At 53.9% G+C, this 14,126-nt stretch overlaps 1 protein-coding gene across 2 annotated transcripts in view; it reads left to right on the forward strand.

The window, feature by feature from the left end:
* The window catches only part of LOC122383198 (unconventional myosin-XVIIIa-like), a 132,715-nt gene that overhangs the window by 74,680 nt on the left and 43,909 nt on the right, over positions 1-14,126 (forward strand). For both annotated transcript variants that reach the window (XM_043369362.1, XM_043369363.1), the window contains 11 exons: positions 5,325-5,550; positions 6,806-6,948; positions 7,312-7,485; positions 8,979-9,123; positions 9,736-9,997; positions 10,352-10,544; positions 10,727-10,958; positions 11,328-11,490; positions 11,821-12,010; positions 12,334-12,516; positions 12,884-13,102. In XM_043369362.1, coding sequence (XP_043225297.1) covers positions 5,325-5,550; positions 6,806-6,948; positions 7,312-7,485; positions 8,979-9,123; positions 9,736-9,997; positions 10,352-10,544; positions 10,727-10,958; positions 11,328-11,490; positions 11,821-12,010; positions 12,334-12,516; positions 12,884-13,102 — 2,130 coding nt within the window. The remainder of the gene's footprint in view (positions 1-5,324; positions 5,551-6,805; positions 6,949-7,311; positions 7,486-8,978; positions 9,124-9,735; positions 9,998-10,351; positions 10,545-10,726; positions 10,959-11,327; positions 11,491-11,820; positions 12,011-12,333; positions 12,517-12,883; positions 13,103-14,126) is intronic.

Raw genomic sequence — 14,126 nt, forward strand, 5'->3', positions numbered from 1 at the left:
CCGGGGGCGGTAGCCTTTCCGGCGGCTCCCTACCTCGCGGGGCCATCGGGCTCATGGACCGGCTCAAAAGGGCCTTCCGTGCGCGTGCCGCCGAGCCTGCATCCTTGATACGGCCGTCCCGTGCCGTCCCGGGCTGAGTTGCATGCTCGGCCAGAGTCCTCAGCTTCTTATGGGATGCTTGATCAAGGACGTGAGAAGCCTGCGGCTGATGCCATCAGTGTTGCTTATTTTGGAACCGGTGTATTTCACTGATTGGCATCATGTACCAGTACCATATGTCCGTACAGAAGCTGTAAGCTGCATGGGTTGCTTGTTCACACGCGCGGTATCAATGGTCATCTTGTGCAGAGCGGCCAGGTAGCAGCGCGGATTTGTGGTCGACGCGATGGGATGTGCACGTTTTCACTCTTTGGATCGTCATTATCACCAGGGATCAGTCTGGCGTGGGAGACGGAGCCTCTCGATTTCGCCAACAAACGGATGTTAATACCGGACCACCTTTCTCATACAGCTCCTTTGCATATCAGCTCCGGTGGCGGTCAATGTCTGACTCTTGATGGGTTTAGGTCACAGCAAAGTTAGCGTCGCGTATGACCTCTGCCTGCTATCAGCTCCTCTCATCCCAGCCGGTCTGGAGGGGTCAGCGTCTGCAATAACACTCTTCGTCACACGTCAGTCCCGCGAACAACCTTGGTTAGCTCAGAGTGCGCCGACAGACAGGCCGGGTCACTCGGGAGTTGTGGCGGACACGGTCTGCTGTGTCGCCGCTGATGGAGATCACTCAGGCCGCCGCGGTCTAAATGAAGTCCTTGTAGTCTCAGATGCAGAGAGACAGATAGGAGGGTGACTGGTGAGGTAAGATGAGGTATGATGAAGTCTGACGTGTTGGGCCAGTGGGGCTAATAGCTGGGCCAGGGAGCCATGTCGTCATGTGAGCTGACTGCTGGCATTGTTAGTCAGGTGGCCATGCAAGCTAGCTACTGACTTCACTGAGATATCTGGTAAAATGAGCTAATTACCGGCTCATTGAGCCAGGTGGTCAGACAAACCGCCGACCGGATGCCCTGCATGCTGAGTCGCGGGCAGACGCCGCGATGCCCCGAGTCCGATAGCCGTTTGGAGTCGGAGTCGGCCGGCCACGCGCCACACACCGAGTCGATGCGGCCGAAATGGGCCTCCGAAGGTCGGGCCGATAGCGGACTGCGTCAGCGACGTCCGGTGGCCTGTCAGCAGAGGGGTGTTTACCGGGGCTCCTGCAGCAGACTGCGGCCCGTCGGTGCCTCCCGAAAACATGGTGGGGGCGTCATATCCGCCAGTCCCTCCTAAAGGCACTGCGGAGGAATTGCAGACCCGGCTAGACCCGTTATAGGAACGTTGACTGTAGACTTTCCAGCCATTTCTTCATGGACGGTGATTTATTGACTCTACGGACTCTCTCAAGGGGCAGTGACTGGGATGCAGACGCACCAGTCCTTCCCAAGACGCGGGGACCCCGCCTCTCAGCAGCCGATCCTGCACCCTCTCTGCCTCTCAGCCTCTCCCCGCCTCTCAGCCCTAACTCCGCGTCTCGGTGTTCTTCACTGTCCTCCGCTGTCGGTGTTTTGCTGCGGAAGGGTGTCGGTGAGCCCGTCTTTCAGTCCCACCGGTGGCACTGCGCCGCTCCAAGGCTGCACAGGGCCGCCGAGGGGCGTTGGTTGTTTATGCCATCTGTCTCAGCATGCTCACGTCTCTCCGTGCCTTCGACTGGTGAGCCGTGGTGAGCTGGTGCTTTTTCTGCACCGTGTTGTAATGTGTTTTATCATGGTATTTATGAGGCCTAAAACGCCCATGACTTTCGCTAATGCATAGTAATCTCATGTCATATGACCTATTGTATGGCCGTCACCCAGCTGCGCCCGCTGAGTTCCAGAGAGGAACGCGTGCTGCGGGACACGATTTCTTTGTTGAGCGCGCGCCGGTTGAATTTGCTGCATCGGGAATGATGCCTGACGGTCGGCTTGAAGGTCGTGAAGGTGGCGGGTGACGATTCTGAGTGGTTTTGCGATACAATCGCTCACTGGCGAGGATGGGTAGGCTCTCCGGGGTTACGGTACGCAGCGCTACTGTAGATCAGGTTGATGCAGTTTTAACGACACTTGCGAAGTAAGAATCATCAGATAAGCACATTAGCAGGGCTATTGTGGCTGAAATCGCACTTCATAATCGCTATTGTTAGGTATGACTCAAATATCGTAAAAAGTTTCTTGGGTTGTGCGATGCTAGTTGAGGGTTTGTCACCAAATAGGTATGTAGGTAAACGAGCGCGCTTGGTTTTGTTTTGACCTGCATCTAGTAATCGATGAAAATAAGTACTTTAGGATAGTTTTCCGCCTCTCACTGGGTCAAGATAGCGGTTGTACCAATGTGTCCCGAAGTTTTCCTCTAACAATTTTCACTGCCGAATGCCGATGACGCCAATATCTCCCATCAAAGTGTTTTGTCCTTGCTCTCACAAATACCACGTGGTAGCAGCAATTTCGCTGTTTTACATGATAGGCACGGTGTCGACCTAGTATTTGGGGGACATCGGCTGATCGCGTACTGAGAAAAGATATGGAGATGATCCCAGTCTCTGTATGCGTGTTGGGACTAGACGAGGAAGCCACGCCCTCCTATCTGCCGCCCACCGCTCAGCGATCATTAGATGTCATCTCTGATCTCCGGCCCGGTGGTGTCATGGCCGATCCTGTTAACAATTCACGCCGCTTGTATTTACCACGGCGAATTGCTGATGGCTTTCGTCGGTAACACGCGGACTGTCACTGTTTGACCAGTGATGTCACCTGTTTGATATGTGACGTCCTATGTGACGATCTTTGATCTGTGGCATTGCCTGTGTAGGATCCATGGCGTATTCGGCGAATCTTCGGGTGTGGGTAAACGGAACGCAAGCTACCTTCAGGGCAGTTAGGCGGCTCGATGTGTCTAATGCTTGCACCATGGATGTTTCGTTCGAATGCATCAAAGCCTGTTGGCATGTGAAGGCACTAAATTTTCTGTCCCGTTCTGTTTAGCCAGAATGTTGTATGTACGCCTCCGTATTCCGTGTATCCTCGTGCGCTGCTACATATGTGGGCCGTTCCATGTTTTGATGACGTTGTCGTCATGCCACACCTGGCGCATCTTTGGACTCCACTCATCCCCTCCGACCCCGTGAGTTGATTCTCTCCCTACCAACGGATCCACCGTGTCACCAGACATATCGGTGTTGTAGCCGGCTCCAATCGGCCCCGATTTATGGCCCGCACTGAGCTACCGAGCGGCGGCGGTACGCAGCGGGGGGCGGTGGGCGCCCGCACGGCGGCGGGGGCCCCTCCGGGACTATTATGGAGCGATGTCGCCCACTGGCGGACTGTGGAGGCTGATTCGCCAAGTCAGATCCGCCCGGATGACCACGCCGCGGCGGCCGCAGTAATGGGTCGGCGGGAGGTTCGTGATTGTGAAATGGAAATAGATTACCGGCTAACGGGGGCCGCTTTGTCATAACGTCGTTAACGGATTTAGGAGATAATATATGCGTTTTGGAAGCAGCGTTCTTGGTCATTATGACGTCATTTGTGGCGATGCTTCCCGTTTGTTGCGTTACCTTTTTGGGCATCCTCTTTGTTAGACCCCAAGGATATTCCTCATAACTGTCACCAAAGTCTCCGCCAGGGACGATGATAATCCCCTACTTTTCGTGCGCATCCGACACCCATACATATAGTCGTCCTGTGTCGCCTCAGACATCTCCACAGCCTCTGTATACAGCGAGTCTGTGGGACGGATGGGCGCGGCCGTGGCTAATAGCGGCAATTTGATGACGGGGATAATGGGTATAATCCAGCGGCGATTGGTCATCTCACCAGGCTGAGCGGTTAGATGAAATGTTAACAATGTGAGAGCTGACCATCGTTTGTCGAACGTGCCATTTTATGACCGAGCGCCACGCAATGGCTGCATTGTTCCAGCGATCTGCTATGAACCTGGCTGGATGAACCGATATCCGTCTGACGGGCTTAGCTAGTTGTTTATTACTGGATGCAAAATTTACGGTTTCACGTGGACACTTTCTCTTCACTCGATAACATCCATGCCTTATAAAGTCACATAAAGCGACAAATCATGATCAACATTTGGGTTGATTGAACGATACCATGAGCCCCATTTACCACAGGGAAACTTGTGACATATTCTGTCCCATTATGTCAGGATCAGTTTTCATCATGCAAGTGCGTACCGTAAGGTTGCGTGTGCGAGCTAGGTTATCGACGAGATCGGGATGCCACGCATGGAACTCGTCTCTGCAGAGTCTAGCAGGGATATGCTGAATCTTTTCACGAGGTTCTTGAAATCGCTGTCTCGTTCCGACCAGGTCATTCATTTTTGGCCACGCTCGCTTCGATCTAGAAAGCTATCACTTCCAAATATGACGTGAATGAATGGTGACGGATAGTTGATCGCAGTTTTACGACAGTAAAGTGTTCTTTGACTTGCGCGTCCGCCGGGCCGCGGTTTCCTAGTTTGATAAAGTGATATACCGTATGGGCTTTGTCTTATTCACATGAAGTAAGACGTGCATTTGTCAGTGGCTCAATCCATTACGCAGATTCGAGTTCCATCCGTGTTTGAGGGCATACGTGCCTGATTCGGAGTATCCGTGAATCCCAGAAGCAGCTCAAAGATTCTATCAAAACCAGAATGCGCAATGTCGGCGATGTGCAGTGATAATAGCGACTAACTACATTATTCAAGGTCGGATCTTATGTTTCCATCAAACTATCTCCAAGACAAAGAATAAGAAGCGCCAAGGATTCTGACATATTTAGTTTTCCTTATTTCGTTTTCGGTCTTTGCGGCATTCCCAATGTACAGCTTTGGGTGGTTTGAACCGGCTCTGCCACCAGTATGTTGCATAGTCACGCTATATTCTCTGCCTTTCATCCTGCCGCTCGCCTGTAAACTGTATCATGTTTATCCGTCATTCCTAGCCAATGAATGTAATATGAACCCGAGAGATGCGATCTCAGAGCCAAAACACAGATGCTAATGGTGAATCACGATTGATAAATGGTAGAGAAGTCATAAACAAACTCTGTTCCAGATCTCCTCAGTGAACCGACTGCTACCCATCCTGCAGGTCCTTGCTCCTATTTTATGTTTTCCGTATCGGCCGGCACCCTTCAAAGACGCAGTAAACACACAGCCAAATACACTTAGCAACTTGCGTAGCAAGCTTGTGTGATCCAACGGAGGCTCCCTTGCTTACTTGCACATGCCTGACTGTCCGCTTTCTTCTCCCACAGGTGATTCAGATGTTCCGCGGCTGTAAACCGGACGACATGCCACCGCACATCTACAGCACGGCCCAGACGGCGTACCGGGCCCTGCTCTCTCAGCGGCAGGATCAGAGCGTGGTGCTTCTGGGACGCAGCGGTAGCGGTAAAACCACCAACGCCAGACACCTGATCAACTACCTGGTGACGGCGTCCACGGCGGCGGCGCCGCCCAACGCCAACCGGGCCGTCACAGGTTGGTATGGGGAGAGATACTAGAGGTGGGTACTGGGTATAGGGAAGGTTACTAGGGGCTAACCGCCAACCGGGCAGCCATATGTGAGCATAAGGGGAGATACTAGGGCTGGTTTGGTGTAGGGAACATTCTACATGAATGCGCGCTCCCCCGCCCAACACTGCAAGGGTGTGCAGTACGATGACTTAGAGTGACCGTTTAAGGCGTAGGAGCTGTAGGGGTGCAGGGACTACAACAGATCCCGATGTTAAAAAGTCACAACTCACATGTAGAGTTAGGATGGATAAGTACATAGACCGTACATAGTAAATAGCAGTTGGAACGAAATGTGCAAGCGAAGAGGAAACTTATGAATGACGATTACGTGCTAGGCTGTGTAATGTGATGAAATATTGCTGATCCGTGCGACACTTCAAAGCCGTACCGTGTGTTCAACTGCCATATTTCGAACATCGGGACCGGCTAATGGCACAGCTTTTATTAGCCCAGCTCGGTCGTCTTCTATCTTTGTGCGACCGTTTGCTGTCCGGTTTGATTTGTGACTGCATTTGGCGGTGTCAGTGCTGGCGTCTGACAGCTGATTTGTGGCGGTCTGCGCGTCTGGGTGCGTGTGTCTGTCGCTGTCCGTCCGTGTGTGTGTAGACACTAGACACGCGTACCCGGTGGTCTGTAAGTTGTCAAACGGGTGTGTTACGAACGCTGAGCAAACCCGCACTCGCCGCTAGTTTACGACCGTTCGAATTGGCAGGGTGTGGACGTAACGAAGCCCCACCCCGTGCTCCGGGGATAGACCAAACTGCTGTTTGGATTCCTCTGCGCGCCGGGGATTAGCGTGATGTGAAGTTGGGCCGGAATGGCCTGCTAAGGGGGAGGGTGGTTGTCAGAGGAGCGTTCACGGGAAGATGGGCTGTAGCACGACGTGATAGCGATCCGATAATGGGGAATGGTATGGGAGTGTAGTCGTGAGGAGAGGGGATAACGCCGGAAATTGAACTGGTGATCCTGCTGCTCTGAACTTTTACAATACATTTTTATGTCTGTGTGATACGATAATATTTATGTCTATCTATATCACTATATAAAACGAATTCGTGTTTATACTCGTATGCGACTGCAGGAAATAATATTTGTTCTCGCCGAACTATTCGATGTAAGAAGCAATGCTGTTTTAGATTCTCAAGTTTCTTGACCTTGTGATGTGTGTCCACCGGTGCAGACCAAGTCCTTGCACTAACTTCTGCCCTCCCCTGCTCAGTGGAGAAGCTGGCGGCGGCGTGGGCCCTGCTGGAGGCGTTCGGCAACTGCAGGACGGTGCTGAACACCAACGCCACCCGCTTCACCTCCGTGTTCAGCCTCGACTTTGACCAGTCCGGCCAGGCCGCCTCCGGATCCATACAGGTCAGAGGGCATGGAAGGGCATCGGAGGTCACCAGGGGTTACCAGAGGTCAGAGGGCGTGTGCTAGGCGTCAGGACCTTAGCGATGTTAACGTGTCGTAGCGGCAAAGCAACAAGGCTTATACATCAGTGGGTGTAATGATAGGATATCAAAGCTAGAAAATCTTAAAGACAAGTGTTGCGATAGCTATAACAATGAAAGCAATTTTGCATGCTTTCCTTTTCCGGTACAAAGTCATAATCCCGTCTTGATTCTTCGCCTTGTAGCATGGCCTCTGTCTCCGGCTTAAGCTTGAACTGCCACATCTCAGTGCTCATCACTCAGAATGATTTGTTCTTCTGACCCTCCCTCCCCTCCCCGCCAGGTTCTGATGCTGGAGCGGGACCGGGTGGTGCGCCGGCCCGAGGGCGAACCCTCGTTCCACGTGTTCTACCAGCTGCTGGCCGGCGCCGACCCAGCGCTGCGGCAGCGACTTCAGCTGGACGACGGAGCTGCCACCGGAGGCGACGGCGTCGGATTCGTCACGCCGCTCCAGAGGGTACGTGGGTCGGGTGGAGGGGGCTGAGCGTATAGGACACAAAGGACACAGAGGAACGAGTGGGTTCCTTACCTTACATTCTTTTAAGTATCTATAAATAGGCATTATTGCAGCAGCAACACCTTGAGGCTCAGTATCCGTAAAACACAGGTTTCTTAGATGGATATTCCGATTTAAGAAAAACGTTTCATGGTAAAGGCGTCAGTTGCTCAGAGCATTGTTCCAGGTGCCATGTAAAGTGGCATTAACTTCCAATTTACCAGCTAGTCAGGCAGATAGCCACCGAAGCCGTACCCGAGCTGTGTGGACCGCTCGGTGCTTCCGTCCCGGGTCCGATACACGCCCTGAGTGGTCGCGCTCACGATCCGTAACCAAATACGTGCAGCGTGTCCGACGCTGGGCGTTCAGATAGCGACTGACTGTGCTGTACCCCGCGCATTGGGCGAGCATTGTGCCACAGCCGCGCAACACCAAATACGACCGGGCGGGGCAGCTCGGAACAACACGTCACAAAGATGGCAGTCATGGGGTCTGATAGGCTGGGCTCCGTGCATGGTGCTGAACTGGGCACGGCTGTGGTCATGAGGCGGGCCGTTTGGTGCGGTATGAACGGGGCATTAGTTCGGACACGGCGGCCTTTCACCGACCTGCCTAGCGACTGGACTCGTAAAGCGACATTGCGGACGTTTCTGGAGTGAGCGCGAAATGGTGTTACGGGATGGGTAATATAAATACCTGAAATCTTAACGTGCAGTGCATTCAAGCTGCATGCCCTCGCTGGAACAGTTAGATGCAAGAAGGACTTAGTCGCATCGTTGCCATGCGCCGTGTATTCGAGCGAAGCGTGCTTGAGCTTGAACAATCGCACTGCAATGCATGGTATGTCACGCCAAATAAATCCGCACAGTTTCGTCGGCAGAGTTACGACAAACGGCCTTTGTCTTGAGGCGGTTACGCCAGGGACGATTGTGCATCGTGGTCATGCATGGATCGAAGTCAATCCAAAGACCCTGAGAAATGGCTTAGGGGTTGCCATCATTTTTGGTATTTATGTGCAGTGTGCACCGCATCTTTGTGGTAGCGGGATGTCGTCTACCTTGCTTAAGTGATTGCGGATTTGGTTCGAAAGTATGCCATTAGTCCGGAGAAGACTTCACCTCAGCATGTGGTACACTTATATGTTTTGTCGTTTTTATTAAATCTAAGGATTAATGCATGTCATTAGAGATTCGTAAGTGTTGATGTAGGCGCAATAGTCCTAAACCCATACTCGAATGCAAGCCATTTTAGATTCCCACTCTACACTTCCCACTCACTTCCCACTCTACAATTAAACACCCTTCTTCCGTTCACCCTCTTTTCCCTCCCACTCCATCTTTCTCCAACCTCCCCTCCCTGCCTCGCTTTTTCCCTCCCTCTCTCCCTCCCTCCCTCCCTCTCAAACCCTTTCTTATTTCCTCCCTATCTAACCTCCGTCTTTCTCCGCTCTCCAGGTGGAGGACCGTCAGCGGGCGGCGGCCGCCTGGGCCCGTCTGCTGCAGGCCGCCGCCACACTGTCTGTTCAGCCGGCGGAGACCGACGCCATCTGGTCCGTACTGGCGGCCATCGTACACCTGGGCGTCGCCGGAGTCAGCAAGGGTGAGTGCGACGGAGCAAGGGTGAACTTGATAGGGTGGGATGGTGTTTTGACTCCCTGACCCGCTAACCTCCCTGGCTTTTGACTCCCTGGCTCCCCACTAGGATGCTGGTGGGGTTCTGAGGGCGAGCGAGGGAGTTTGAGCTCATCTGTTGTATGAGTCATTGACCTTTTGTAAGCATTGATTGTGTTTTACCGTTTATGTAACATCCCCAAGTGGCGTAGTTGTGGTGTGTTCACCGTGTAGCCCTTGTTTGCTCTCAATACACACTGTTTCCTTCTCACCCGGATCTTTTTAGTGACGCATCCGTGCTCATGCCACTTGTCATCTTCTGAGCGCTACGACGGTCCCTCACCTGGTCGTGCAGTCCGATGATGATATCACCAGGGGCCTGTGCGTAATCGTTTATTCACCCCCCCCCCCCTCCTGCGGCCTTCGTATTTAACATAGCTGCATGCGCTTAATTTGTTTTCTATTCTAGCCCTCTTATTGATGCTATATGACGTTGTACACTTTGTAGCCTCCCCCCACAACCTTGTATCTCGGGACCTCAGAGTTCCCCTCTTCGTCTGTATGTCCCCTGTAACCCCGAACCAACCTCCTCCCACGGCAGGTCCGTCAGACAAGTACCAGTTCGCCGACCCGGCTGCGGCGCGCCGGGCCGCCGCCCTGCTCGGTGTCAGACTAGAGGACCTTGCGCGCGCCATTTTCGCCTCCCAGTCGAGTGGTGCGGCGACTCTGGCGCGCTCCGCCTACCGCACGCCGCCGCGCGCCCAGGAGGCCACCCAGGACCTGCAGGGCCGGGAGGCGCTCGAAGCGTTTGTGGCGGGTCTCTATGGTGACCTAGTCGGCGTGCTGGTGTCGCTCATCAACAGGTTAGCAGGAATCGGGTGGGAGCGGACTGTGTGAAACATGGGAATAGGGAATGCGGCTAGTAAAATGAACCGATCTCGACCGAACGACTGCACCTTTTTGTTAGTTTCTTTTTTAGCTTACCGTTTATTTATTGCAGCGTGACGCTGAAACGTATTAGGACATTGGCTGGGCCCTTATAGTATGTACCGCTCTGCTCTTTGAATAGCGTACTTCAGCCTCTCGCTTCGTTTTTTTTCTAGCAGTTTCAGTCATCGCCTTACTGCGGCCTCGTTTCCTGCCTCTCGTTCGGCACTGACCTCAGTCTGTGCCCTGTTCCTTCCTCCGCTGACCTCCGGTGATCTCCGCCTTCCCAGGGCCATCTCAAGTCCGGCGCACACCATCAACTCAGTGGTGGTGGTGGACGCGCCCGGTCTGCAGAACCCCAGCTCCTGCGGCCGGCCGGGCGGCGCCACCTTCGACGAGTTCTGCTTCAACTACGCCCAGGAGCGGCTGCAGCTGCTCTTCCACGAGCAGACCTTCATCCACGAGCGCGACAGATACGCACAGGTGCGGAGAATGCGTGATTCGCGTGGGTTGGCTGGTCGATGTGCTGGGCGCCATAGCCGTGCCATGTCTGCTGGTGGTGGCTGCAGAGTGACATCTCCTTGGCAGCTATTCGTAATTTCTTTGTTGATATCCAGTCTCCGCCTGGCCCTCTCTTTTAACCACTCTCTACCTCCTCCCCACAGGAGAACATCGCTCTGAACATGTCGGAGCTGGAGGGGGACGTCTCGACGCCCGCGCCGCTGGTGCACACCCTGGACCGGTCACCGGCGACTCGGCTGGTGCGCTCCTCACAGACGGAGCTGCGGAACGGCGACCGGCGCGGCCTGCTCTGGCTTCTGGATGAGGAGGCCCTGCAGCCGACTCCGTCTGACGCGGGGTTCCTCCAGAACGCGCTCGATATGTACAGCTCGCGAGGTGAGTTTTGTAGTGCAACCCGCGAGGTGAGACTGTGGTACGCCTATACAGATTGCTGATGAGATGAGCGCAGGCTTTGAAATGAGACTTTAATGCCTGTTGAGGTAGATGGTAATATAGTGTACATACACTTCCAGTTGAGACTCCCTTGTGATTTGAACAACCAGTTATTTTACGGTTTATTGAAGCCACACATTACGAACTACGAGTTTTGTTTGTCATTTCATTGATAACAATGCTTTGTATATTGTGCAATTATCCAGTACCGCTGTATTCTGCAGCTTACAATTAATTTTTGTGTTGTGAAATCATTCAGCACAATTGTATTCCTCTAACCGTTTCTAACACTCTTACCTCTCTCACCCACAGCCGACCAGCAGGTGCTGACCCGGGGCCCGGCGGAGGGCCACCTGGTCCTACAGCACTTCCAGGGCACCAACCCGGTGTCGTACAACGTGCACGGCTGGGTGCGCGCCGCCCGGGAGACGGCTGCCTCGCGCGCCGCCGCCACCATGCTGCACGAGTCCACCAAGTGAGACGGGAGAGAGGGGAAGTGCTGGTGCTCTAATGGGACGGAAAGGGGATGCGGTTGCTGCCATCGGGTTGATAGAGGATACGATGAGTCTATGATGGTGACAGTCAAAGTGCTGATGTGTCATAATTCATATATCATCGCAGTGTCAGACGTCAGTCCATCGATGATTGTGTAACATTATCGTTAGTCATATAGATTGTGTGATTTACAAGAAAATGTCCAAAAATGTACTCAGCTCGGCTAGCCTAGTGTTAGTTCACAGTCGAGTCTATGTTCCGTCCCACAGAACCCCTCTGACCGTGACCCCTACCCCTCTCCCGCCCTCAGGGAGTCCCTGAGCCGTCTGTTCGTGTCGGCCCGCGGCGCCGGACTCGGTCCAGCCGTCTCCGGCGGCTCCGTGGTCGGCATTGACGGCTCCCTGTCACTACGACGCGCCTCCAGTATCAGACGCACCTTCACCTCCGGAGCGGCGGGCATTAAGAGGAACAGCCGCGCGCTGCTCGTCAAGTTCCAGCTGGTCAGTGGAAGGGAGGGAGGATAGAGGGCGGTTCTGTGTGGGGAGAGAGGGTTTGAAGGCTCGCTAGTGCCACGGGAAGGTAGATGAGGGAAGTCATGCTGTGCCACGGTGCTGGTAGAATATTTCGTTAGAGCAAGAGCAAGAAGAGACAGGCGAGAGGTAGCTGAGCGGCAGCTGTCAAGGGATGTTTTGGATAGTTGGGGTGACTCGAATGTTGACTGGGCTTAGGGTATTTAGGCCTACACGTGGAGGGCGCTACGTGCACCCACATCCTTCCCTGTCCCTCCCCTTAACCACGATGCTAACGCCTACCCTCCCGTCAGGACGGTGTGGTGGAGCAGCTGCGCCGCACCCGGGCCCGGTTCGTCCACTGCCTGCTACCGCAGCACACAGCCGGCCTGTGTGAGCTGCGGCCCGCCACCGCCAACACCACGGCGCCCTCGGCGGGCCAGAAGACGGCCAGTCCGGAGGAGATCATCATCAACGTGCCGCTCCTGCGGTCTCAGGTCAGTGTCGTGTCGGGAGTTCGACGTCGGCTTTGGGTCATATCCTTAGTGTGAACTGTAGACGAGGCATTGGTCGTTGCAGCTCGAGGGTCGCTCCACTTGAGGTTATGAGTGGCTGTGGCTCAGCTGCTGTCTGTTTTTCTTTGAAGCATATCAGCTGTTTTAGTCGCGACAATGTGGTCAAAGAAAAGCTCATACCGCTGTCATGTACCTTATATGCATTTTAGGCCTTGCTTGCACCCATTTCACATTCGCTGCTATGCTTTTTCAGAATCATATCTATCATCTATCTCTATGACTGTCTATAACACCCAGTGTTAATTGACCCAGTGACCATTTAACCCGCTCCCCCCCCCCCCCTCTACAGCTGCGCGGCGCCCAGCTGTTGGACGCCCTGCGGCTCCACAAGCAGGGCTACCCCGAGCACATGCCGTTCGCCGAGTTCCGACGGAGGTTCGCGCTCCTGGCGCCAGATGTCACTGTCGACGAGGGCAGCACGGCGGGTGGAGACGAGCGGGCGGCCGTCGATCAGCTGATGTTACAACTGGATGTGGACCCCGCGTCGTACCGGCTCGGACTCAGCCAGGTCAGTTCGCTGGACGGGATGGTTGTTTGGTTATTCGTTCATTCGACCGTGACATTCGTCAGTCATTCAAACGTTCTGTAGTCACAACAGTCGCAGGCCCACACAACATCACGGCCCACCATCTCAAGCACACACACTTGCTGAACACGGCTGAGCAGTCTGCTGATCACCAATAACAGCAGGGTACAGTCTCCGAATTGACAGCTACAAGCTGTAGCTGCCAGGGTCCGGGTCTTTCAATAGTTTACCGACCAGCAGCAGTCAGACGCAACCACAAAGCTTGGGATCGTTAGACGTTATACATACTGTGCTGGTACCGATTACTGAAGTATCAGGGCAGGTCCACAGCGTGATAGCGTTTTGCTGTCGAATGGACCTTCGCGGTCCATGAGGCAGCATTATCTGGTCTGAGCAGATACTTGACACGTGTTGCGGGCTTCGAATCACGCATCGAGCGCTGGTGACATCTAACAGCGAATCCACTCTGTGTGACTGCCGTACGCTACCCCTGGATCTCGTTGTTTGCCTTCGCGTGTTTGGATATCATAATCGTACTCGCCTCCTTGATTGGTTGAGACCAATAATCAGCGTTTCGCTGGCTGCTGTTTCTCACTGTTCATCAGCTGTCTCTTCAGCCATAACCGATCGTGTGCCGGTCTTCACTGGAGTCACACCAGACGTATTATTTCGCCGATGGTACAGCGTCTCGGCTATCGAGGCTATCTCGGTTCGTTTCCAGCGTACTGGACAACTGTGACGGACTTCGGACACAGTTCTCGTCACTCCGGCTCTCACATTGGTTGACCTGGATAGGTCACCAACCGTCACAACGGGGCTGGGCTTTGAGGAAGTCGATAGGTCACTGCACGGTGCACGTACAGTGGAAAGTGCGTCACTGTATTGCAGAAAGGCCGGAAGTAATGGTGAATGAGGTATTTTTTGTCTCTTGTATAGGTGAGTTGGTCGGTATGCTTCACATTTGATGGAGACATCTTGTTCCACAGTCCATTGTTCCTTGGAAATC

The sequence above is a fragment of the Amphibalanus amphitrite genome, unplaced genomic scaffold (genome assembly GCF_019059575.1).
Source record: "Amphibalanus amphitrite isolate SeventyFive unplaced genomic scaffold, NRLGWU_Aamphi_draft 000158F_arrow, whole genome shotgun sequence".
NCBI lineage: Eukaryota > Metazoa > Arthropoda > Thecostraca > Balanomorpha > Balanidae > Amphibalanus > Amphibalanus amphitrite.